Below are 26,692 nucleotides of genomic sequence, written 5' to 3'. Positions count from 1 at the left end.
TGCCGCTCTAATGGATAAGAGATGATTTTTACAAAAACTATGCTTGCCTCTTGCCTGTCTCCCCTTTGGCACATTCATTCTTTTATTTTTTGGCGTTTTGCCTTAGATATTTCAATAGTCACAACATCCTTTGCACAGGTTTCCTCAGGGTGGATATGGCATTAGAGTGACCCACCACCGGGGGAAAAACTGGAGCACTGTATGGCAAATTCTGAACCAGATGCATATCTGGGGGTAAATTAGTAGGGGATTCAATTATAATAGACAAAACAGGGGTTGGGGAGTCTGGGATACTCTCTACCAGCACGAACACAGCCAATTGACGTGTACCAAGTCTTTAGCTCCCTGTTCTTTTCACAGAGAAGACATTTACCCACATATCAGTCTTTGTCCTGCCCTGGGGCGATCCAGCACCAAAATGCTAGGCAATTCTCCTCTGAACAAGAGTACTACAGCAATCCCATACACGTGTTTCAACCTTGTTGGGCATCATCAGTGAGGTGAAGCTGTGTCTCTCTAAGAGCAGTGAGCAAGGGGTCCACGTCTGGAGTCCCCTGGTAACTTAGGGTGAGACCCAAAGTTACTTGGTATGCAAAACAGGGGGGGGGGGCCTGGGAAACTAAATTATAATAGAGTCATCTGAGATTTCGACAATATTCGTGTCCAGGGCACTAAGCGGGCCGACACAGAGATCACCTGCTCGACTCCCTGCAAAAGGAGCTCAAAACATTTAAGGCCGATACTGTGGGATGTGTCAAATGAATCTGTTCATCAACTTCCCTCAGGGTATGATGGAGTGCTGATGAATCAAGTGACCCCTCCTGCCCCACCCACTGATGGTATTTGTGGTATTTGTGGATGGTTAAATTGATCAGAGTCAGGAGATATTCCAGAGAGAATCTCAACCAAGGGGGTCGGGGAGTCCAGTATCACAGCCACCTCATCGTAACCAGTTACGGGCGGAAGCGAAGATGGAGAGTCAGGCTTCAGATTAGCCTCAGCTCGTTCTGCCACCTCAATAATGCTAATGTCTGTGAGGTCCTTCATGCCGGAAAAGTTAGGCTGAGACAACATGACGGAATGATCTAGCATAGCTTTGCATTTAATTGCCGATTGAGCTTTAAGTTCAGTGCTAGTGGTGATGGACTTAGGAAAGTAGTTGTCCGTAACACGTTGGCCAGAAATAGGTTTCGGTCCCGGGGTGGAAATAGGTGTTTGAAACCGAGGAACACACACTCCTCTTTCGGAGAGATGGCATTGGACTTGGTGTACACCGTGCAATGTGGCATTGCCGAATTACATATGTTGCAAGGACTCATTTATCTGCAGGGCGGGAGCCAGGGGATGGAGAATATGGCCTTGACCAGCTAGTAGTTTCGTCCTCCGATCCTGGTTATTCAAACTAGGCGGTGTCACATGGATAGAGACACAGAGGGCAGTCAGCTTAGACGTAGATGCATGAAAGCATTGTTTGGTTGGAGCATTTAAAAGTGACCGCTCCAGACTTGGCTCCAGCTCGCCCATTTCAGTTAGCTCTGTGGAAGTGACCATAGAAGGTACCATTAAAAGGCTTTGAGTGGCTATGGAGTCCGGGTCACCCCCACTGCGTAACCCAGACCGCATGATAAACTTGGATAGCTGTTGTTTTAGACAATTAGGCAATCCCTAGGTCAAAGGGGAGTGCCAGTAGAAGTGGCAAACCCCCACAGTCCCCAGGAACACCCAGACAAGGTCCGCTGGGTAGATCAAAATTTGGCAACTAAGCTGATAGTAAAGCGGTAGCCGGGTAGGTACAAGATGAATCTCAAGATAAAGGGCCAGTAAGCAGCACAGATAAAGCAGAATAGAGCCAGTCGTAATACAAGAAGCGTGGTTCAAAGGACCAAGTCCTGCAGTCACCACAGCTTCAGGGTCACCATACAGAGCGGCTATATAAAAAGAAACCGCCAGATGACTCAGTACAGTTACAGGCAATTAGTAAAGAAAGGCGTTGCTGATCCAATAGTGATTCCCGGGCCGACTCAGCTGCTTCACTGCACTCAGACAAAGTACAGGACAATTACGCTTTGGATGCCGCTCAGTTGGTAAGTGCTTGAAGTTTCATAGAGACATTTCCCCAGGAGGTTAAGGCCAGCCAAATAGACAGATAGGCTCAAAGGGTAACAAAGCGACTTACCCCTTATAGGAGGGTCGTCACGTACAGTCTAATCCACCGGTGCCACACGGAGATCACTGGCGCCAAAAATGTAATGCACATCTATTCAGGCCAGATTGAAGATATTAGATCGCCATCAGCGTCCAGCGCACAGCAAACAGCCAAACAGTAATCTGAACGTGCCCTTAACTAGCACAGGCTTCATGCCGCAAGGGCGTCTATGCTGTAGTTAAGTACCCTTCGCTTCCTGGAAGAGCGGGGCTACGTGAACCGTAGCTCTTAAGGCAACAGTGCCTTATTTCCTTTGAAGTCCTTGAAGATCTTGAAGTACCGTAGCAAATGTAGCGCGGTCCAAAACAAACAAACACGCTCCGCTCGCGCTCGTGTTTTCAAAAAAGCACACAAGAGGCTCATGGCAGGAGGCACAGAAGACAGCAGCAGCAAGTAGGGACAACCGCACAGCACAGCCAAACAGTAATCTGAACTCGTCCTTAACTAGCGCGGGCTTCATATAATATTGAATAAAGGCATATGAAATGCCAAATGAATTATTGTAGGCTAATCTCTTTTTGGAACATTTAAGGGATTGGAGTAGGTGTTGGATTAAGGAGCTATGAGTTATTGTATATTCCAGTGAGCTCAGCACCTCTGTGGGCAAGAAAGACAGATTAGGAAAATGTGCGCAAATACATTTTCAGAAATGCAGTTAGATCCTCTATAATAAATCGCCAGAGGAATCTTATGATTATGAAATGGAACACCTGAGCTACAAGGAACATCCTGGAGAGTTGATGTTGCTGCAGCCACGGTTTCAGAACCCACAGTATAGCACAGACTCACTCACCTTATCCAAATTGTGACACATAGGGAGCAAGCAGTTGAATACATTGATCAATGCACATGATCAGGGGAGGTAAATTGGGCTCATTGGGGTTTAGAGATTGGACCTGTCCTGTTCTCTGGTACACCACCAAGCTCTCTTGTGTCCTCATACTTGGGAATGGGGATAAGAGCCTGACCCCATCCCTCACATCCCTAGCCTTCACCCAAGTGCCCTCTCATCCTTATATTTAAGAGCAAGAAGAAGCTGGAGAGAAATTAAGGTAGGGGAGCATCATCCAAGTATCACTGCTCTGCCGTCATTTGCTGTTGCCCTGGTTCCTTAATGTCATAAAAAGACTAGCTCCTACCTCCTGATATTTCTTTGAAAAGATTCATCATCAAGACAAGTATGGAGCCTTTCCCCCGGGGGAATGTGCCTGTTGTGCCGGTCTTCTTAACATTTTACCACCCTCTATTGGTGCCCCCAAAAGATTAAAGAAGCTGGGCAAGCAACCTTTTGACAAAGCCAAGAGGCATAGTTTTGGATCATAACCCATACTTTCCTTTGTTGACTCAGTCAGGATGTGTAAACTATGGATAAGCAAGAGAACGGGTACGATCCAACTGGAAATGCGCTGATGCCACAGTCAACGGCAGGCTGCGTACCGATACCCACAAGGTCACCTGTCTGGCCTTCAACATTTTTAATGAGAGCACTATATTTGGGTATATGGTAATCACGCTCTGCCTCAGTAAATCATGGTCAATGGATATGTAGTAATCCAAATGTGTTGAATTGAGAAGAAAAAGTTGGTTTATTGGAAGCTTCAAAATAAAGTTCAGCCTTTCAAAAGTGTTCAGCCGACACGTATTTCGACCCTTCAGGTCATCCTCAAGGCTGATATTAACAACATCAACAGTACACAAAAATGAAAATTGGTAAGTTTTGGGCAAAATAGGAATAAGACAATTAAGTTCATTGAGTCTTGGTACAAAAGAAAAAGTAGGAACATAAACCAAAGTTCCATACCTGAATGGTATAAATCGGATTTATTTTTAATTACCAATAATTATGCCAATAATATTGAAACAAAATGTATACAGATTACATATTTCGCAATCAAATTTAAGGTCATGAGATACACGGTTGACATAAATATGTTTACATACCCATGTTGAGGTAAACCATGGGAGGTATAACAGGAGCGGAAAAACAAAACACAGATGAATTTGTTTGTTGTTGGAAAGACCTCTTGTAAGCAGTCATTACTTTAAATTAAAAAAGCCTCTAGTTGCAAGAAGAAGCCTTAGCAATATCATGTGATATATAAGCATTCCTTAGTAGGTAAAGCAAGAGTGGGTAATGCCCCCTCCGTAACCTGCACAGCCGTAGTTGCCGAAACCAAGGTTTCAAAGAAAGTGAGCACCTGAGATAACTATTGTGCCTACACATGCAACAGAAAATCAGTTACTGAGGCATCGTGCTCATATCCCTCGCATGAGCCTGTGGAAAAGTGCTTATAGTGCAATAGTCAATAGTCTAAAACTCACCAAATGGTTCTCTGATATGTTACTCTGTTGTATATAAGAAAAATAAATGTTTAGATGGAATTGACTGCAATTATGGGGATAGAAGAGGAACTAAAATATAACAAATCACATAGCCTGTTAATGACAGTGAGGGCACCTCAATCAAGTGGATTGTCAGCACCACTCGTATGGGTTTAGTCAGGTGGCTGTTTCAAGAAATGTCTCCAGTGATGGGGCTATAGGTTGCCCAATGGAATATTTATCCGGATAATTTACAGGTATTATACCTGCATGAAAAAGTAATGAGGTTTTAGTCCCACTAGATCACTGTATTCCTAAAATATAATATGAGTGAACATTCCAGCAGCTTAGTCTCACCTTGAGCTTGCAATCCATGGTACCAAATAACTGTGGCGTTCCGCGCATGTGTATGAGCGCGAATGCCATTGTTATACTCAGTGGTGGAAATGGAAAAAATGTGGTGGGAGATACCACAAGGGCCGCGGTGGGGGAGGAGTTTTGGGGGGGAAGTGCAGTGCCTGAGGGCACGTGCTCTAGAGGTGGCGGGGATGGTATTGGACATCCGATCAAATTAATTTTTGGGCCTAATTCACAGTGCGTTTCCCACTGGGGTTCTGACATTATAAAACGCTTCTGTGAATTTGGTTCATAACTGTTTTTACATCCAGCAATGCTGGAATACTTAAAAAAAAAGAAAAAAGAAAAATAAGGCACCCGCGACGGCAGCACTGCCTTTTACCGTCGGCTTTGGCACTGCTGTGTAATGCACGATGCTCGCTACATGATTAGTTGTACATGTAGCGAGCATTGTGCATTACACACCAGTGCCAAAGCCGGTGTAATGTCACTTTTTGCTATCTGTCAGAAAATCCTATCGGTAGGAAAATCTGACAGGAATTGTAATGTCATTTTTTGCCACCCGTCAGAAAATCCTACTGATAGGAAAAAGTGACAGGGTAGGAAATTCTGACAGCCTGACCTGTCATTTTTTCCTACCTGTCAGAAAATCCTACTGACGGCAGGCATTGGGCAACCCACCCAGGGGTAGGAAAAAGTGACGGGGTAGGAAAATCTGACAGCCTGACCTGTCATTTTTTGCTACCCGCCAGAAAATCCTACCGACGGCAGGCATTGGGCAACCGACCGAGGGGTAGGAAAAAGTGACGGGGTAGGAAAATCTGACAGCCTGACCTGTCATTTTTTCCTACCCGTCAGAAAATCCTACCGACAGCAGGCATTGGGAACCCACCCAGGGGTAGGAAAAATTGACAGGGTAGTAAAATCTGACAGCCTGACCTGTCATTTTTTACTACCCGTCAGAAAATCCTTCTGACAGCAGGCATTGGGCAACCCACTCAGGGGTAGGAAAAAGTGACGGGGTAGGAAAATCTGACAGCCTGACCTGTCATTTTTTACTACCCGTTAGAAAATCCTACCGAGAGCAGGCATTGGGCAACCCACCCAGGGGTAGGAAAAAGTGATGGGGTAGATGCAAGATCCTCACGGTGCTCGGTGGAGGTTTCCAAATGCCCAGCCAGCGTGTGTGTGCCAAGGGGGCAATGTTCAAGGCGCTTTAGGAAGTAGCAGCCTATAGAGAGATGGGGCATTACTTAAAGAGTCGGGGACTGAGACCCCGTGAGTTCCCGGCAGTATGCTGTCACACGTGGGTGGGGTGCAGATTGCCCTCTTACAGTAGCCCAAACACTGATGTGCTTTCTTCAAAGAGGCGTTTTATTAGCAGGTCATTTCTTAATGGAGGCGGGCATGTTAATGGCAAAATGAGGAAAGCAGATTATTGTGTAAATATAGACTGGGGTGTGAGAAAATCGCCTCTCCAACAAAAGGGCCCCGCCTCTCCGACTTTCGATCCTGATGAGACCTCCGGCACAGCCCAGATCCCCCATGAATGAGGGTCTTGTGGAACGCCAGGCTCCCCTCCCTTCTCCCTGACATCAGCATGCTTTGCCCTAACCGCCTCATGTTACTGCTGGGGGAGATGGCTCATCCGGGCAGCACTGAGCCTTGACCACATCAAACAAGATCTAAGGCGGGGGTACCCCCTCTCCCACGCCCTGGGCTGGTGTAAAATGGCTTAGGTGTGTAGACACTGCCCTAAGCACCGCCTGCACTGCGCCTACTGCTTTCCTCTGTACAAAGATGCCTCTGCTTTTTCAGCGGCCCTGCCCCCACTATTTTACTATAAGTCATGACTGAGCATGCACACGCACTGCACACTTTATTTAGTATTCATTTTTGCAGTTACATAGTGCTACAGGCTTCTGAGCGCTGCTCATTACCAACAGATTATGGTGCTCATTTATCGACCTCAGCAGGTTAAACATCAAAGCTTTCTCTGAATACAGAACATGATGGAGGAAACCTGGGCATGTACTGCAGTGGGGGCGGGGAGGGGAGTGAGCGGATGGATGCGAGCACGCGCGCATGTGTGAAAGAGCCCAGGGGGGCATGGAGAATCATCCACAAGGGCTGAGAGGCCAATGTGGTCATGTCTGCATACAGACTGGTGCCGCAGAGGTCCACTAATGGCAGCGTTCTCTCTGGCCATCTTATGGTCACAGTAAAAAGAGCTTCCTTGGGGGCAAGAGGGGTTGGAGCGGGTGGGGGGGACACACAAACGTCACAGAGGCAATATGCCCTGGTCTTTCTATAGCACGATTCCAACCATGGAAGTGACTTTTGAATATATTGCCATAGCAAAATGGGAAACAAAAGCAAATGTAACTTATTTAAGAACAAACTCTCCAAATCTGTGCATATAAGCATTTCCCTGCCTCCCACTATCCAGCCTTGCCTCTGGACAGCCCCTCACACCTTGCCCCAGTATTTGGCCAATGTCCTTCTGCCTCCTGCCATCTTCTTCACCCCAGCATGCCCTCCCTTTTATCACACTCTCCCAATTTGCCAGGCGTCCCTTCCCCTTGGAGCTGCCTGCATCCCTTCCCCCAAGCCGGTGAATCTCCATGGCTGGTGGAGGGCTCACCACTAGGTGTTAGGTGTGGACGACACGAAGAGGCCAATGTGATCAGGTATGCATACAGACTGTTGCAGCAGAGGTCCACTGCACACTTTTAGTATTAATTTCTGCATTTACATAGCGCTACAGGCTTCTGTATTTTGGAGCTCGTAGTATTTATTATATGTCAAATTTAATATGGAACTCCAAGTTCCAGGGTGCAACGCGCGGTTGGCTAAAATAATAGGATTGTTCTACCATTTCATACACCATGAGGGGAAACTGTACAATTTGGTCACAGAACAAGTGTGTTGATAATTGTCCAGTAATCAGGGTATCTACAAAAAAAAAGATGTTTTTGGAGGGGACACCATTGTGGTACCTGACTGGCATACTTTTGTGTTCTTCGCTTGTGTTTGAGCCGGGATCATGACCTAATCCCGTTGAACGTTAAATAATGAACAATGTGCGTATAACTTTTAGTTTCCTCTTCAGGGCAAGATAGCTCTGGGAGCTAATGCACTCCCTACAAGCGATCAGCTAGCAACCACCTGGTCGTGCATTCACATCATGTCAGGGTGCACAATGCTCAACTCTTCTTAATTCATTCCAGATACATTTATTACAACTGTTACGATGCCCAGTGCCAGTCACAACAATTCTTAATTAACATCACGCTTCATTGCACCCAGAGTTCGCGTTCTATCTATGCTGTGCCCTGTCTACTGGCACTGAAATTGCTCGCACATCAGTCTCCTGCCTCTGTTTACTGCCCTAAATTCCTTAACCTTGTGCCTTAACCATTGGACAACCTTCACCATTCACCACGAGGCGTTTGAGACATGCTTGACCTGCGGTTAGGGAGCCGCTGTGCAATGTTTTATGTGCTCCCCTATGTGGGTACCCCACCAATTGCATTCTGGTATCTGTGGTCCGGAGCCAACTATCGCATTAAACAGAAGTTGGGTCAGTGCTGTGCTGGGTTGTGCCAGGATTGGTGGAGGCTATGCTGGGGTGACCTAGGTGAGTGGGCATTGCAGCGAGTGAGCTGCAGTGGGTCAGTGCTGTGCTGGAGGTGGTTGAGGTGCTGGCTCGATCTGGGGCATGTTGGGTGCCAGGTCTAAGCTAGAGTGGGAGGATGGAGTACTTGGAGGCGCTAGGGTTGGTGGAGGAGGTCCTACAGTGACCTGGTTTGGGTGCAGCACTGTGGTGAATGGGCTGCTGGGTTGTGCTAATGTGGGTGCAAAGGGCTTCATTACATGTTTAATGTTCATTCAGTGGCCCCTATTCTATTACCATTACTGCCACTTGGTCCCATGAGTGCACCATGGGATTATAAGTGGTGGTAATGTGGTGTAATTCCCCGTGTGTGTAGTGCACAGGGGTCCATGGAGATTTGTGGTGGATTTACCACCGGTGGATTTGTTGCTGGAGGTAAATCCTCCACTTTATATCCAAATTTATAATTCAGTGGTTTGTGAAAAATGGGGGTAATTCTGCTACCGCCCAAAAAGGTGGCAGTAATGGAATTACTGAGGCCCTTAAAGTTTGCTGCTTTTAGCTCAGTTGGGTGTGTGTTGTGCTTGGTCGAGCTATGGGATGCTTGTGTGTGCTAGGGGATGCGTGTGTGTGCTAGGGGATGCTTGTGTGTGCTAGGGGATGCTTGTGTGATCTATATGATGCTTGTGTGAGCTATATGATGCTTGTGTGAGCTAGGGTTTGCTTGGTTGATGCAGTGGGCGGGCATCAATAAGATACAATCTAGGGTGGTGTTTGATGTCTTCAGAGGAGCCTGTACTGGGATGTAATTGGGTGCTTGGCTATACAGCTCGGGTGAGCTTATGTGGGTGGGTGGGCTGCTAGGGTGAGCTAGGCTGGGTGGGTGCTGTGCTGGGGTGAGTTACGGTGGCATGCTTGGACGAGCCACAGTGACGTTGTTATTTGCTCTAGTGTCCTAGGCTGGGTGGGTGATGTGCTGTGATAAGCTATGTAAGCTTGTTCAGATGCTGGGTGGCTAGGTTAAGTGGGCTGGGTGCTGGTATGAACTTAGATCCAGTGGGATGATGAGGTGAATTTGGGTAGGCAGTTGGGGTTGGTGGGAATAGCTCTGGTGGGTGTGGGGCTAGGCTGAACTAGGATGGATGGTTTGCTGGAGTGAATAATGATCGGCGTGCTAGTCTGTCATGCTAGGCGGGGGCGTTTTGCTGGTGTGGGCTTACGTCAGTGGATGTTGTACCTGATGAGCTAGGTGGGTGGGTGCTGTGTTGTGGTGAGCTAGAGTGAGTGGCTAGGGGCTGGGATGAGTTAAAATGTGTGCAGTGTTGGGGGAGCTTATGGTCGATAGGATGCTTGGATGATGGGATGCTTTGGCAAGCTTGAATTGACAGATGGGGTGCTATAGTGATCTTGTGCTGGAGTAATCTAGGGTGCAGGGGGTATTGCTAAGAGCTAGAGGAGGGTGGTTTTGCTGCACAGGTGAGCTAGGGCGGGTAGATTGTATGCTAGTAAGAGTTAGGGTGAGTGGACGTTTTTTTGTGGTGAGCTATGTTGTGAGCTAGGGTGGGTGGGTGTTGTGCTGGAGAGAGGCAGCTTATGGTGCATTGTGCCAGGGCAAGCTAGACCAGGAGGTTTATGTACTGGAGGGAGTTAGGGTGGATATGTATTGTGCAGTGATTAGTTAGGGTAGATGGATGGCGTGCTGGGAGAGCTAGGGTGGGTTGATGTTATGCTGGGGAGCTTCGGTGGGGTAACGTTGTTGGGTAAGCTTGTGTAGGATGAGGCAAAGTGGTTTGTTGAAGTATGGTGGGGTGTGTGAGGTCGGATGAGGTGTGAGGGAGGTTGTGTGACTGGGGGGAATGGGGCGCTGGGGTGAACTCATGTTTTCTGGGGGGCTTTGGCAGTAGTTGGATAGGTGGGCTGCTGGGATGAGCTATGTTGAATGAGTGGTGCTTGTTTTTATTGCATTTGCATTGGGGGTGAGTGCTTGGCTGGGCTAGGGTTCCTGGGTGTGGTAGGTTGTGCTGGGGTGAGGTAGGTTTGCTGGGGTGAGGTAGGGTTTGCTAGGGTGTGCAAGGGTGGTTGGGGTGCTGGGGTTAGCCGCATGTGTTGCAGTGATGTAGCCGGGCTGGGAGTGATCAGGGTGTCATAGGGTATGGGGTGGGCTAGGGTATGGGAGTGAGCTTGGGTGGGTTCTTATGGTGTGTGTGTTGGTGTGATGCTGCAACCAGCAGGGGGGATTCTAGGTGAAGATGAGTGGGTTGAGGGTTAGGTGTGATCCTGGGGTAGCAAGTGTGGGTGAGCTATTGAGATGCTTGGGTGAGCTTGGGTGGGTGGACTCCTGGGGTGAGCTCTGGGTGGGTTGCTGGGGCACGCTGGGTTGGGTGGATGGTGTGTTACCTCGAGGTGACCTAGCATGTGTGAGTGGGGTGTTGGGGTGAGCTATGGTGTTCTGGGGATAGTTATGAAAAATGGGTTGTTGTGCCTGGATGAGCTAGAGTAGGTGGGTATTGTGCTAGGGTAAGCTAGGGTCCTCACGCGTATGTGCTATTGTTAGCCTAGGTGGGTGGGGTCCTGGGGTCAGTGAGGTGGTGGGGTGATATTATGTTGGATGAGGCGAGCTAATGTGATGAGGTTGGGTGAGCAGGTGACATGGTTGGGTGGGTGCTATAGATGGGGTGATGTGAGGTAGTGGGGGGTTGGTTTGGTTGAGGAGAGGCGGTGGTTGGGTGGAATTAGGTGTATTAGTGGGGTGATTGTGGGTGGTTTGAGATTTCTGGGTGAGGGTTTAGGGGGAGGTGAGGTCGTTGGGACAGGCTGGGTGGATGAAGTGAAGTGGGGTTGGGTGTGGTGAACTTTAGGCTGGCATGTGCTAGGGTACATGGATGGAGGAAGGGCAAAGCTGAGGCAGGTAAGTTGTTCACCAGAACTACGGTTCCCGAAGGTGTTCAACCTACCAGCGCTTTGAGGTCATACCAATGATATATAGAGCGCTATACGAATGCCAAGTAACATAACATAACATAGGACTGGGGTGTGCTCGGATGGTTGGGATTCACTACTGGGGTGATCTAGAGCGAGTGGGTTTCAGTGCTGAGGTAAACTAGGCTAGGTGTGTTTCGGGAGTAGGTAGGGTGACAAGACGATCTAAAATGGGGTGCTAGGGTGAGGTAGGTGAGCTGGGGTCAACAAGGGTTGGTTGGTGGTTGAGGGGCTAGTGAAAGTTTGGGATTCTGGGTGGGGCTCGGCTGGGTTGATGAGTGGCAGGCCAGGGCATGCTAGGGTGGGTGAGTAAAGGGGGTGCTGTTAGGTTTCACGGCCATTTGGAGTGCTCCGGTGAGGTAGGATGAAAGAGTGGGCGGTAGGGTGAGTGTATACTGGAGGTTGGGCTACTGTGGTGATCTAGTATGGAAGGATGAGCTGCTGGGGTGATCTAGTGTGGAAGGATGAGCTGATGGGGTGATCTAGAATGGTTGATGTTGTGCTGGGGCGATCAAGGGTTGCTGGGAGATATGATGTGTCAAGCTACAGTGGGAGGCAGTGAGATGGAATTACTATACCGTGCTGGGGATGAGGTAGGATGGGTCGTTTGAGGTGTTCTGGGGTAAGTTTTGTTGGGTGTGCAGGTTGGTGTGTTGAGCCAAACCAGGGTGGGTAGCATGCTGGGACGACATGGTGTGGGTGTGTTTGTGTGAGGTAAGGTGAATGGGTGGTGGGTTGTGGTGAGTTAGGGTCTGTGCATGTTGGGTAAAGTGGTGCAGTAAGGATGTGTGGGATGAGGTAAGAGAGAGTTTAGCTTTGGTGAGTGGATGGAGTGGGGAAGGTAGTGGGTTAAGGGTGGCTGGGGTGATGTTGGTGAGGTGGTGAGGAAGCGGGCTGAGGTAGCGTGGGTGGTGTGGGGAGGTTGGGTGGCGTGAGCCGTTGTGTTGCGGTGAATTAGGGTTGTGGTGGGTGGCAAGAGTGCTTGGATAGTTCATTGCTAAGGTGAGCTTGAGGGTGTGGGTTGTAGAGCTGGAGCAAACCAGGGTGGGTGGTGTTCTGTGCTGAGGTGCAGATAGGTGTTTAGGTGGGGTGCTGGAAGATGCTAGGGTGGAGTGTGTCTGATTATTAGGGTGGCCATGTCCTTTAAGCACTGCTTGCAGTGGAAAGCAAGGCATCAGCTTTCAGCACACTCCACCCCACGCCTTCACAGGGGCAGTGTGAGAACATTTGGTTTGTAGCAACCCAGCAGGGGCTTGTCTTGAAGACCCTGACTGATCTTGGCTTGGCCAGACTTGGCAGATCTGAGGATGAGCACAGTTCTCAGCAGAGAGCACTGAACTCACTGAGCTATCTGACAGATGGATTTACAATGTCAATCACACCCTTTCAGGAGCAGTACAGTGAGGTTCCTTCCAAACAACACTGTACCCCACCATAGCACTGCATGTTCTCTTCTAGTGATAACCACGCCCCTTCAAGCTCTAGATGTGCTCCTCTGCCAATAAGCACGCCTCCATAGTACTGGATGCGCTGAATTAATAATGCTAATGTATCTCCAAGACTTGACTGTGCTCCTCTCCAAACTCTGACCCCTACCACTGCTTGAAGTCCTCTCTCTATGATGGACCAAACCAGGCCTGTGGTGCTGCCCAATACTGCCCACATCTCTTCAAGCACTGCCTGTGTTCCCCCACTAAGCACTTCCTGCTATCCTGCCTCTCCACACCCTGGCTAGTCTCTTCCCTATATTCTCCTCCCTTTCCACACCCAGCCTATACTCATTTTCCTCTTGTGGTCCTAACTACTCACATTCTTCTTATACTTCGTATCCCAGGATTGTCCTTGCCACACCCTGCCTATGTGCTGCCCTATGTTGCCTTCCACCCCATTTCCCTACTTATGCTTCTTCTCTATGCGCGTCTGCCCCCGTTCTGCTCCCTGCTTATGTCCTTCCGTGCGCTGACTTTCCTCTTTGTGCCTTGTCTATACATCTCTTACCAGTGTTGTCCTTGCTCTCTGTGCCCTATATATTCCTGCTTCCCATTGTTGTCCTCCCTCTCCATGCCCTGGAAATGCTTCTACGATTGATTGTGGACGTCATCTCTCCACACATTGCCTATCCTACTCTTCCCAGTGTTGTCTTTCCTCTCCACGGCCAGTTTATATTCCACTTGTCAGTATTGTCCTCCGTTTCCACGCCCTACTCCTCTCGTCCGGGTTGTTCCACCTTTCCATGCCCTGCCTATGCTCCTCTTATCAGGGTGGTCTCCCTCTCCATGTCCTGGCTATGCTCCTCTTCCCATTGTTGTCCTCCCTTTCCACGCCCTGCCCATGTGTTTCTATTGTTGCCCTCCCTCTCCACGTCCGGCCTATGCTTCTTCCATTTTTGTCCTCCCTCTCCATGCCCTGCATATGTCCTTCCATTGTTGTCCTCCCTCTCCACGCCCTGCCTGGGCTCTTCATCCCAGTGTTGTCCACCCTCTCCTCCTCTTCCTAGTCTCGTCCTCCCTCTCCACGCCCTGCCCGTGTTCTTCCCATTGTTGTGCCTGCATCCCCAGGCTCTGCTACCACTTCCCCCTTCCTCCTGTGTCCTCGGTTATTTATAACCGCTCGTTGCACAGAGATCAGAAAGCCGTCCACTCGATACAACTCCTGTGTAAGTTGCAGAGGAGCCCAGGGGTGTGACAGGGGACACCAGCTGGGCAAAAGGAGAGAAAACAAACCCCAGCACCAAACTGGCGGATCTGAGGATGGGGAACACACACCGCGGCGCGAGAGCTCGGCAGAGCTGGGACTGCTCACATAGCAATGGTCTGTATTGGGTCAAGCGTTGGTAAACCCATGGCTATTAGGGCTGTTTGCAATGCAAGTACCCCGGGCTGTGCACAACACACGTGTTAGCTGTACACAATGCATTGTCTTTTGCGCATGGGTGTACATACATACTCCCTGTTGGGCTAAGTGGCTCAGGCTCTTCACACCGAGAGAGTTGTGCACAGTATCGATGAGTAAAAGTACTAATACATGTTGTAAACTTTGTGTAATGGTCCCATGTGTTGTTGCAGTCAGTTACTGGGGGAGGCGAGGGTGCCAAGCTGCTGTGTGGGCGTGTGCAGGGCTTCGTGTATTGCCAGTGCCACTGTTGAGTTGTCGAGCTGTATGTGGAGCGATGTAGGCGTTGTGAAGGCTTCTGTTGTGCACAGAAGCCTGTGTGTGCTGTGAAGACCGCATATAGGGCCTGAATCTGATTCATGGAATTTTTTACACGATTCAAAGTGACTTTGCACTACGGCAAAGTCACTTTTCAGCAGTGCAAAGTCACTTTGAACCGTGCAAAAAATGAAATGAATAGGGCCCATAGTTGGTAACGGCAAACCCTGTGCGTTCTAGCGTTGTACACCGAGAGTTGTGTGTACTGTGAAAACTGTTCTGTCTAGAGGCAGTAAAGACTGTCTGTATGGTGCAAGCTGCTCGTGGCTCCTGACCACTGTGTGCACTGTCAGAGCTGTACACGGAATGATGTGTGTATTATTGTGAATGCTGCTGTTGCACACCACAGTGAGGAGGAATGCATACATAAGGCTGGTGTAGAGTTATGTGTGACTGTGTTGTGAAGTTTGTCGGTGTGTACACGGTGCATGGTCAAGACTGTATACTCAGTGGTGTGTGTATTATGAAGGCTGCTCGTGTTCACTGAACAGTGTGTTTATGTGAAGGCTTGAGCGCGCAGGTTCAGAGCTGTACACGGATGCCTGTATCCTTGAGGCTGATTGAGGGATGCACGCAGAGCGCACTGTGCATTCAGGCTTCCTGCTCACGCTGAGGATGAGTACGCATGCGCAGTCAGCAGGACTTATCACGAATATGTACGTGTATGCAAACTAAATGCATTATTATCCCGTTAATAATGCACTTAGTCACATACACATACATATACATATACATTTTTTATGGATTCTTTAATGTTTTGCACATTTGGTGCTTACTAGAATCCTGGGAGCTTATAAAACAAAGTGTCCGCTGGGTACAGGTTCTTTCATCCGCTGGGTTTGTGCTTTTTATGTCCGTTTTGGAGTTGGTAGTGACAAGGCTTCACTGTTATTTGAGTGAGCCTGGCTCTCAAAAAGTTAAACGTATTGTACCCCCGGGACCCCAGAAAGACAGGCACACCACATTCCTGGTGTCAAAAAATCATATCCGTTAAGTAATGACTGAGCATGCACATGCATGCTCAGTGAGCAGGGTAGGATTTTTTGACACATAGCAAAAAGTGACGCTACACCGGCTCACGCCTTCCGGCGGGGCCTCTCCCAAAATACGGATGCGGCGTTAGTTTCTGCAGCGGTTCAGTCGTTGCAGATCAGCTGGCTGGACTGATGCATGCTGGGCTCCTGCCCACCCGATGCTCCTGCCCACCTGCTACTGTGCGGCCAGACCTGCACTATGAACTATGATCTGATACTATGCGGCCAGACCTGCAACATGCACGAGCATCTTATACTATGTGGCCAGAACTGCACTAGCACCTGCTACTATGCGGCCAGACCTACACCATGCACTAGAATCTGAGACAATGCAGCCAGACCTGCACCATGCACTAGAATCTGATATAATGAGGCCAGTACTGCACTATACACTAGCGTCTGATACAATGTGGCCAGACCTGCACTATGCACTAGCGTCTGATACACTGTGGCCAGACCGGCATCATGCACTAGCGTCTGATACAATGTGGCCAGACCTACACCATGCACTAGCGTCTGATACAATGTGACCAGACCTGCACCATGCACTAGAGTCTGATACAATGTGGCCAGACCTACAGTATGCACTAGAATCTGATATAATGTGGCCAGTTCTGCACCATACACTAGCGTCTGATACAATGTGGCCAGACCTGCACCATGCACTAGAATCTGAGACAATGCGGCCAGACCTGCACCATGCACTAGAATCTGATATAATGCGGCCAGTTCTGCGCCATGCACTAGCGTCTGATACAATGTAGCCAGACCTGCACCCTGCACTATCGTCTGATACAATGTGGCCAGACCTGCACCATGCACTAGCATCTGATACAATGTGGCCAGACCTGCACTAGCATCTGATACAATGTGACCAGACCTACACCATGCACTAGAATCTGATATAATGCGGCCAGTTCTGCACCATACACTAGCGTCTGATACAATGTGGCCAGACCTACACCAGGCACTAGCGTCTGATAAAATGTGGCCAGACCGGAACCCTGCACTAGCGTCTGATACAATGTGGCCAGACCAGCATCATGCACTAGCATCTGATACAATGTGGCCAGACCTGCACCATGCACTAGCGTCTGATACAATGTGGCCAGACCTGCACCATGCACTAGCATCTGATACAATGCGGCCAGTTCTGCATCATACACTAGCGCTTGCTACTATGCGGCCAAACCTACACCATGCACTAGCATCTGATAGAATGTGGCCAGACCGGCACCATGCACTAGCAACTGACAGTCAAGCACAAACCATATCGAATGCATAGTATTAAACCATTCTGATAGGTACCAGGGGCGTACAGACAATTACATTCCGCAAGCATAAGTGTGCCAGATGTTTACATTTCTTTAAGTCCTACCAGTGCTATTTATTAGATACCGCGAGCGCAATGTGCAATGGCATTTGAGCACATTATAAATGACACGTATCATAGCGGTATTACTATGTTGCAGATACAAATCAGTGTTATAACATGATATAAGCAATGTATTCGTGCTGTACATATAACAAGCATTAATAGGTGTCGACATTTACATTGAACCCGCATCAGTAATAGACTTTCGTTACTATAATTAAACCATCATATACTACGATGGACATTAATGGCCTACTGCCTCAAGACACCCACATGGTGTACTATATAAACACGATCTGAAGTTGCCCAACGTAAACTGGTCGTACGTTTTCTTCTTTGCATTTTGATACTACAGTTTTGCTTTCTCCCCATTATAAATGTATAAAGGGCTCCAAGTCACAGAATGCAAATACGAAGGAAAAGCAGGACTGTGTGATATGGAAAAGCTTTGTGTTTATTGTGAAGGCTTGAGCGCGCAGGTTCGGAGCTGTACACAGAGACCTGTATCCTTGAGGCTGATTGAGGGATGCACGCAGAGCGCACTGTGTATTCAGGCTTTCTGCACACGCTGAGCATGAGTACGCATGCGCAATCAGCAGGACTTATCACGAATATGTACGTGTATGCGAACGAAATGCATTATTATCACTTTAATTATGCACTTAGTTCACATACACATACATATACATTTTTATGGATTATTTAATATGTTTTGCACATTGCACACAGCTTACTAGAATCCTGGGAGCTTATAAAACAAAGTGTCCGCTGGGTTCAGGTTCTTTCGTCCGCTGGGTTCGTGCTCTTTCCGTCCCTTTTGGAGTCGCTCCTGACACAGCTTCACTTTGCTCTGTTATTTGAGTCGGCCTGGCTCTCAAAGATAAATGTATTACACCCCCGGGACTCCAGAAAGACAGGCACACCACTTTCCTGGTGTCAAAAAATCCTATCCGGTTAAGTAATGACTGAGCATGCGCACGCATGCTCAGTCAGCAGGGTAGGATTTTTTGACACATACCAAAAGTGACGATACACCGGCGGTAAAAGGCAATGCTGCAGTCGCAGGCATTTTTTTTTCCATTTTTTTTAAAAATTCCAATGTGATTCATGGGTTTGGGCGGATGACTCTGGCTGGATCCCGAGATCCGGTTACACATCTGGTGCCGGATCTCGGATCCGCCGAGAGCCGGCCCAATGACAAGCACTGGTTATACTGGATTCTGTGATGTTTCCTATGCTTGTGACGTTACGCGCCCGTTGCCGTCTGTGCGCACGGCGTGACACGCTTTCTAAGGGTGACGTCATATGTTTATATATGGAAATCAGAGTTGCATTGAAAAAAGTAAAAACCCATAATCAATAATGACTCAAAGTACGAAACTGCATATTACTAGGAATTGAAAGTAAAGCAATTGCAACATGCTCTAAACGTCAGTGATTTGGATTGGATAGAAAAGCGAAGGCGGGTGTTGTGCGTTTTGAATATTAATATTAACAAATAACAATAATAATAAAAGTAGGACATTACATCTCCCCTCTCCTTGAACAAATACTTCAACACTGTTCAATTGAACTCTTCAATCCATCTCGTCGGTCTGCGGATGACCCTCTTGGATGGGCTGCGCGCCGGTGGGGCCAGTTTCACTGGAGTGCCGTCACTTTCACTGCCACTATCATCAGCGTCTCTTTCCTCTTCATGATATTCAGAGTACTCATCTGACGAATCATCTGTCAGTGTCATTGAGGTGCTGACAGGGGTGTCCGTGCAGTTGAAAGCCTTGAAAAAGGATGAATTCCTGGTGATTGTGCCATGGGGGCTAGAAGCCGTTACCATCGACCTTTGGATGTGAGTCACTGTCATGGGGTCTGCCTTGACGGCAGGCATGTCCTTAGTGACTTGGTTTTGTCGTACTAATACCTGGTCACCGATGCAAATGATGCTAGGTCTGGTCGGTCTTCTGGCATCTGCGTATTCCTTCATTTTGTCCTTGCTTTCCTGGTCTTTGCTTCTGGCATTCTGTATGTGCGTGGAATCATCCTTGGTTCGTGCATAGTGGGGAAGCCTTGTTCTGATGACACGTCCGAACATTAGCATTGATGGGCATTCGTCGGTTGAGCTATGTGGTGTATTCCGATATTCTCGTAGTAACGTACAGATGGCTTGCATGAATGACCCATTTGTGATGGACCAGATCTGGAGCGTGCGTTTAAGGTTTCCCATGAAACGTTTCACCATTCCATTTGCCTGTGGCCACAGTGGTGTGTCCGTGTGATGTTGGAAGCCTAGGTGTTCTGCGAACATAGCAAAGTCATAGCTCGTGAAGGGGGGGCCTGTTATCAGATTTGACTTGTGAGGGGATGCCGTAGTCAGCAAAAGTTTTGTCCAGCGCAGGTATGACGGCTTGAGTAGTCTCTTCTCTCTTCCTGCTTTCTCTCCTCTCGTGGCGTGTCGTGAGATGAGCTTTGAGGTTGGTGTCTGGATGCTGCAGGCGACTGCCTCCTGCGAGATCTCGAACTTTCTCTTGTCGAGGTTCGGTCTTGTCTCCTCATGTCCCTGTTCATATCAGTCGGCTGGAAGAAGTTGACGTTTCTGCACACAGATTGGAAGTGGATTTCGCCTCCGCACTTGTCACAGTTGTGTCTGATGGCTGGACATGGACCTACATGTGGAAATTTGAAACCGCACCTGTAACATTTTTTTGTTCAGCGGGATATGAGTCTCTCGATGTTCTGATGGGGCATACTGATGCAGTGGAAGCAGACTGCGTGATTTTGATGTTATCAAGTGATTCCGTTTGTTGCATGAGGGCGGCGTCTGCTCGTGCGAGTTGCAGTATCTCTTCCAGTGACCTGCTTTTTTGAAGTAATTTCTTTCTGAACTCATGTGATGCGCAGCCAGCAATGGTTTGGGACTTTATTGCTTCATCCGTTGAATATATATCAAAATCACAAAATTTTGCTCTTTTCCTTAAACGCATTACAAAATTGTCCATACTTTCACTGCTGTCCTGTGTAGATGTGTGGAAAATGTGTCGTTCATAATCAACATTTCGTAAGGGTGCGAAGTAGGCATTTAGTGCATCAATGATGCCTTGAAAAGTGTTCGTGGTAGATTCAGGCATTTCAAAAACGATGTCCCGTACTACTGGTCCTAGTGAATGGAGTAGTATACCTCTGAGTTGACGCTCCTCCCTTACCCCTGACGCGTCTATGTGGATATGCAGTTCCTTGAGCCATCTGGCCCATCTGGGGGCGAGGCTGCTGGTGTCTGACATGTCGAATGGTGGCACAGCTTGTAGTTGTAAGGATTCTGAGCCACTGTCATCTTTGTTAGCGGCTTGCCGAGGTGTGGAGCTGGAGGAGGGGCTCAGAATTCCACTGTCTGTGTTGTCTTCAGACATGTTTGCCTTCTTACTGCCGCTGGCAGTGCCTTGTTTGTCGTGTCAACTTTAAAAGAGAACGCATGCGTTTTCTGATGCCTGCACACGTGTTTGGTCCTTGGAAATGCAGCCGTGATGATTTCTTGTGGAGCGTGTTGACATCCGCTAGGAATCTGCTTATAACGGTTTCTTCACTGTGTGCCGGGTGCGCACATATTGCTGTGGCTGGACTCCACGTGTATTACGTGGTGCGCGTAACACATGAGTTGCCGGATTCTGTCTCCTCAACCGAGTACTGCGTATGGAATCGGGGCTTCTTACTTGTGCGGATGCTTGCGCCGCGTGAGTCGTAAACGGCTCCGGTGCTGCAAATTAGGCAGATGGAGTCCTCGAGTCAGTGTCGGGTGACTGGCAGGACCTTCTAGCTCCGGCGCCGTTTCACGAAAACCTCATCGCCATTCTTGAATATTCACTGCATACCTTTGTTGGGCAGCGTACAATCGCATGTAATCGTGGTCAATAATAAACGCAGTCAATAAATCAGGATCGGAGGCAGGTGCGTGTTAACAGGTCTTTAATCAAGCGTGAACTGAACTCGTTGGCGGTAACCCCGCCTCCTTAATCACGTGGGACGCAGCCCACGAGCAACTGCAATAAACAGAGGACTGCTCCTCTGAACAAATAACAATAATAATAAAAGTAGGACATTACAGTTCGGATTATCAAAGCAGAGAATATGACGCGGATCGGACGGTTTTCGTTCGAATCATCAAAGCAAGGGAAAATGACATGGATCGGATCATCAAAGTAGTGAGAATATTACGTGAACAGTTTCATGTACTGGGTCTGTTCGTCTATAACGTGTCCTGTAACTGCTGTTGTGCTTTTTCTTTCTGATAGCACTAGTTGTGCTGCTGCCGGGTTAATGTCATCAAGTTCTGTTGGAGCATATGTTCTCTTGCAAGAGGTTGAGGTCAACTGTAGCAAGGGGTTGGTCTCGTCACCGACCTATTATAAAGTAGGATTGCAAAGGTATCTGCTGAAGAGGTGCTGCAATGAACACGTTGTGAGGCCTGATTCTGTGTGCTTTGGGGGCAGTTTGGTTCTATGGCTAGATATTTCCTAGAGTCAGTGACAAGAGACTTCTCTATCTTGAGCTTTAAAAAAAAAAAGAAAAAAAAGGAAAGATAAGATGTTGGTCTCAAAATTCAGCGTGTGGTATTTTGTGGTGCAGGGTATGGTGTCTAATGGCACATATTTTTGTGGGGGATGCAGTTCCCGGGTTGTGTGGTGCCAAAAGAGATGGCGTGTGTTTGGCAATAATGGTGGCATGTTTTGAGGCCAGATGTGGTAGTGATGTGTGGTGCCAAAATGTGTGCTCATTGGTTTTCTGATGACTATGTGACTTGCTGAATTTCAAAGCTAAATTTGAATGGTGTTCTGCTTTGCACTTTTTTTTTTAACCAAACATTTTTACACAGGTAAACGACAATGAAGGACTTTGCAAGCTTAAATGTTGGACTCAAGTGTGGTGCATAACCCTTGTTTACCACATTTAATGCCGAATTTTCCCAATTGGTGTGTGTGTGGGGGAATGTGTGGTGCAGTGTGTGAGGTATGTGGATGCCCGGTTGTGATGCTAATTGGTTAGTGGGATGTGGATGCCCGGAGTTGTGGTGCCAATTGGTTAGCGGGATGTGGATGCCCGGTGTTGTGTGCCAATTGGTGAGCGGGATGTGGATGCCCGGTTTTGTGTGCCAATTGGTGAACGGGATGTGGATGCCCGGATTTGTGGTGCCAATTGGTTAGCGGTATGTGGATGCCCGGCTTGTGTTGCCAATTGGTTAGCATTATGTGGATGCCCGGTTTTGTAGTGCCAATTGGTTAGCGGGATCTGGATGCCTGGTGTGTGTGGCAATTGGTGAGCAGGATTTGGATGCCCGCTGTTGGCTTTAGGCTGTTAGTGGGGTTTGGAACCCTGTATTGTGTCTTGGCACATTTCGTCAATGGTTGGCAGAGAAGGATGGTTTGTGGTGTGTGTTTGGTTTGTTTTTGGGTTTGAGTCAGTTGGTGGGCTGGTTCCCTGGTCTGAGTTCTATAGTAGGCTAGCTATAGGATTGTTGATTGTTCTGGTGGTGGCATAGCTATGTGGTTAGCTATTCAGAGGTTCAATGGGGGGAGAGATTTGTTGCACGGAGTGGTTTGCTTGGTAGGTGGCTTTAGAAGGATAGTAACATTTTTGTGGTTGTTACAAATTTCATTGGCGATTTTTCCTTCTGTTTCTTCCTCTAGTGTGTATTGTTATATAAGGGGGAGATGTGTTGTGATCTATATGAGCTGGTTCTAACCTGTGTGTGTGTCAGAGTATGGAGTGTTGGGTCTATGTAGAATGTTATGATGCAAGGCTCCTGGGGATTCCATCAGAGTCAGTTGGGATCTGGAGTTTGAGTAGTGGGGGACCAGTGGATGTCTCTTTTAGCATGGACTTGTCCTAAATGTACTGTACTTGCACCCTAATGTACTTACCTGCCATATGTGAACCCAGTAAAGTTGTTCCTGTCACTTGAGGCTCTAGGGTGATCTGTCTTTCCCAAAAGGCTCATCTCAACACGTAACAATATTAGCCATTGATCCCTTGGTAAATTGGTTGTTTTCCAACAATCACTTCACATTGGAAATTTGAAATGTGCAAGCATGATTACTCACGTATCTACGATCGGACCGCTAACAAAAATATAAGCTCCATAGGTAATTAAAGTTGCTATACAAAAACAATGTGTGAACAAAAATTTATAGATTATTTCAAATAAACAGTTACTGTAAGTAGATATAATTCTAAAACACACTGAACTGCGGATAGCTGAAGCACCATTAAGCGGTTCAGAGTGTCTAGACCATTAAAGAAGATTAACAGCTACATATCGCCTGAGTTCTCTTAGAACTTGTTGAAAATCAGATTGCATAAAAAGTCATTAATTGACAGGGTACATCATCACTACTCGTCTTAGGGAAACAAGCATTCCCTCCATAAGCCGTGAATAATTATGGTCAAATTTGTGCCGTCCAATTACATTAGTCTTGGCAAATCAGGCTTGGTTGGATACAACACCAGCTTGTAGTCTCAAGAAAATAGAAAATAGACTGAGGACAGAACTGAGAAGCAACCGAAAAGTAAAATGTGGGTCCCCGCTCAGCCCTGGCAGGAAGGTATCTGTGTTAATGCACTGTTTGGCATATGAGAGGGAGAAGATCTACGACACACGCCCCAAACTGACAGAAAGAAACTGGGATATCATACCCTGAATTAATTTGAAGTTGATCTAAACTACCTAGATGTGCACTTTAATCCCATATTTATATTTGACATTTATTTATCAGATTGCACCACATACATTGTGAATGTTACATAAAAGAAAGCCTTAATAGATACTTCTATATCCATAACAGGCTACATCATTTCACATAGAATTGTTTGAAAAAAGAATTTGAAACCTGAACAAGAACAAAGAAGCCCCCTCGCTCAACCTTTTCAATCTGCACTTTAATCTTAAAACTAGCACCATTCTGGAAAATACTGTGATCTAGGAACAGGAGCAGGGTGAGACTGTGGAGGACTCTGTGTAACCAAAGGAGCTCTTAGCCACAATTAGCCCTGTCCTGCAACTTTGAAGATAAAATTGAGGAGAGCATAAACGATTACCTCATGGTTGTTCTTTGAATAACAGGACAAGGGAGCAGCTGTGGCTAGAGGATGACCCCTCATTGGGCAAGGTCATACATTTGACAAAAAGGTTTAAGCACTCAATGGCATGCGTAGAATGTTTGTACAAAGCAGGAAAGAAAGGCTGGGCAAAGCACATGCTAAAGGTAGATATGCTGAACAAAGGGGCTCGAAGGGAACCCACAAATCTCTTAAAGAGACCAACACAGACCTACATTGATGGACTAGTAAAGCATGCTTTATGTGTGACAGCAAGTCACACCTAGCGAACACCAGCCGTTGTTTTAGTAGAAAGGCTACATGCAATTGAGTCAACTTCACCCATTGTTGCAAGAGTTTTACAGGTGGCATGAAGGACACGTGTGTAAAAATGGACATTGATGAAGGGCATCTTTGACCCTCGGATGAAGGTGACAGTGAACATGTGATGTTCTAATGATACATTTAATAGGGAAAGCTGTGAATCTATTCTGTTGGGTATAAGTGAATGGCATAAAAATGCAAATTATGCCAAATTTGAGGGCTATCTATCTATGCTTCAAGTGCCAGAAGGATTGTGCAAACGTGTATCTGTCAGTGAAAGGAGCCTTGTTATTGGGATGAAAGAAGCAAAAGAAAATGCATATGTGTTTAGACCCCAATGCAGACAGAAGGTGAAAATGCATGAATGTACCACTAACAGGTGGATTACCATAATGGATTTGTAGATAAAAAAGGGTGTTTGTGTGATTTGTGCAGTGCATCATGCTAAACGAGGGCACAGCACTGGTTGTTTCTAAAATGATGACTGTTCTCATTGGCCTCACAAACAGAGTGAAGAGAAAGTCACACACGTTGTGCCATGCCTGAATAATTGCATGAACAAATGTAGTGGAATGGCTATCACCCTTTGTGGTGGCACATAAACCCAATATGGATGTGAGGCTGCATGTGGACTTGCGACAACTGAATAGAGTCATGGTTGTCAAACACTACATGCTTCAGAACATGGGTGTGATGTGCTCACTGCCATACTCAAAGATCTTTACCAAAATGGATTTAACGCCAGCCTATTACCAAGTAAAGCTGCATCCCACAATCTCACCTTTGAGACCCGATCATTTTAACTAGGATACTCTAGTATGACAAATCCCTATCACCAATGAGACAAAACAAGGAAAATGCACAGTGATGCTCCCTTATGTACGAAATCAAGTCACAATGTTGGGACATTCTTACACCAACATGCATTCTAAAAATAAGAATCCACATAGATAATGCCACATATGTTTTTGACAACTAGCCAGGCAATCTGAGAGTGACCTCAACCCATATGGGCAATGCACCAGAAGTGTGATGGCAAATTCCTGATGGACACATGACAATGCATTCTTTCAAATACCAAACTGGTACCCAACTTAGGGGATACCTCTGTCACCCCTGCTCTCTTTCTATTTTTAAACATAAAAACACAGTTGTCCCCCTTCAAGACACAACATCTGACGTTTATTCAGCAAACATGCACCTGACACTGAAACTCTGACAGAGGGAGAAAGAGAGAGAAAGAGATAGACAGAGCACAGAAAGTGATTGAGGGAGTGGGAGCACATAATGATCTATTGTGTCTGCGCAAAAGGCTAGATACTGAAGGGCAGGCAAACATGTTTCAACAATTTACAGCAAAGGTGAATAAGGTTGGACGTTGGATCCCACTAACATAGGGGAAATCAAGGATTTAAAAGAGATTGCTTCCCAAATGATTATTCTATTTGTATTGGTGATTTAAATCACATTTTATGTTCGTCTCCTTCTGTTTCCAAGGCAAGAACGCTGACTGTGAGCTATCCCACAGGCTCAAATAAATTCATCATTTTTTTTCGTATGCATGTTCTGTGACCAATAATGGATACAGAATAAATGAAGCCTTACTTGGATTCAGCCATTGCAACCCTGCGAAGGCCCATGATGAAACGACCATGATGAAATGCTCTCCCACACTGCACCTGGTTGTCTTCTGATAATGGGTAAGGGATTTCAACCTCTGAATTTGTCTCCATATCATGTATCACATACCCATGAACAACATGAGAATCAAGTCCTTCCACCGCATCTGCAAAGCAATTGGCAGTCAAACTCATGAAAATAACATATTTAATTGAATGTCACATGTTCTATGTACAGCACTTTGGCGAAAGCGCTATATAAATACTAAATCATCACCATCATTTCATACAAGTGGCAACAATGCAGCACTCCCAACCCTCAAACAAATGGTCAGCCCACCAATCAAAGAACTATCCATTGGGCAACTTCAGAGACGTTATACACCACAGACCAACCTGGTGAGTATGGTGTCCTAAATTACTCAATGATGCTGTTGGATTTTCCACTTCAACCTGCAGTTGGCAGTCTCAGAGCTGCAAAGGGTCCATGAGGGAACATATCACCCCAACCAAAGACTGAAATAAACAAATAGAGTAACAACTCAATCCTCACTCAAGGTGCTGTATACT

General features: G+C 47.1%; 1 protein-coding gene across 1 annotated transcript in view; it reads right to left on the bottom strand.

Annotated features, from left to right (window-relative positions):
- The window catches only part of SQLE (squalene epoxidase), a 322,632-nt gene that overhangs the window by 236,189 nt on the left and 59,751 nt on the right, over positions 1-26,692 (bottom strand). The window contains exon 3 of the mRNA XM_069621611.1: positions 26,109-26,289. Coding sequence (XP_069477712.1) covers positions 26,109-26,289 — 181 coding nt within the window. The remainder of the gene's footprint in view (positions 1-26,108; positions 26,290-26,692) is intronic.

This window comes from Ambystoma mexicanum, chromosome 5q (genome assembly GCF_040938575.1).
Source record: "Ambystoma mexicanum isolate Mex_15411 chromosome 5q, UKY_AmexF1_1, whole genome shotgun sequence".
Taxonomy (NCBI): Eukaryota; Metazoa; Chordata; class Amphibia; order Caudata; family Ambystomatidae; genus Ambystoma; species Ambystoma mexicanum.
The sequence above is the reverse complement of the archived record's forward strand: the minus strand, read 5'-3'. Positions and strand labels throughout refer to the sequence as shown.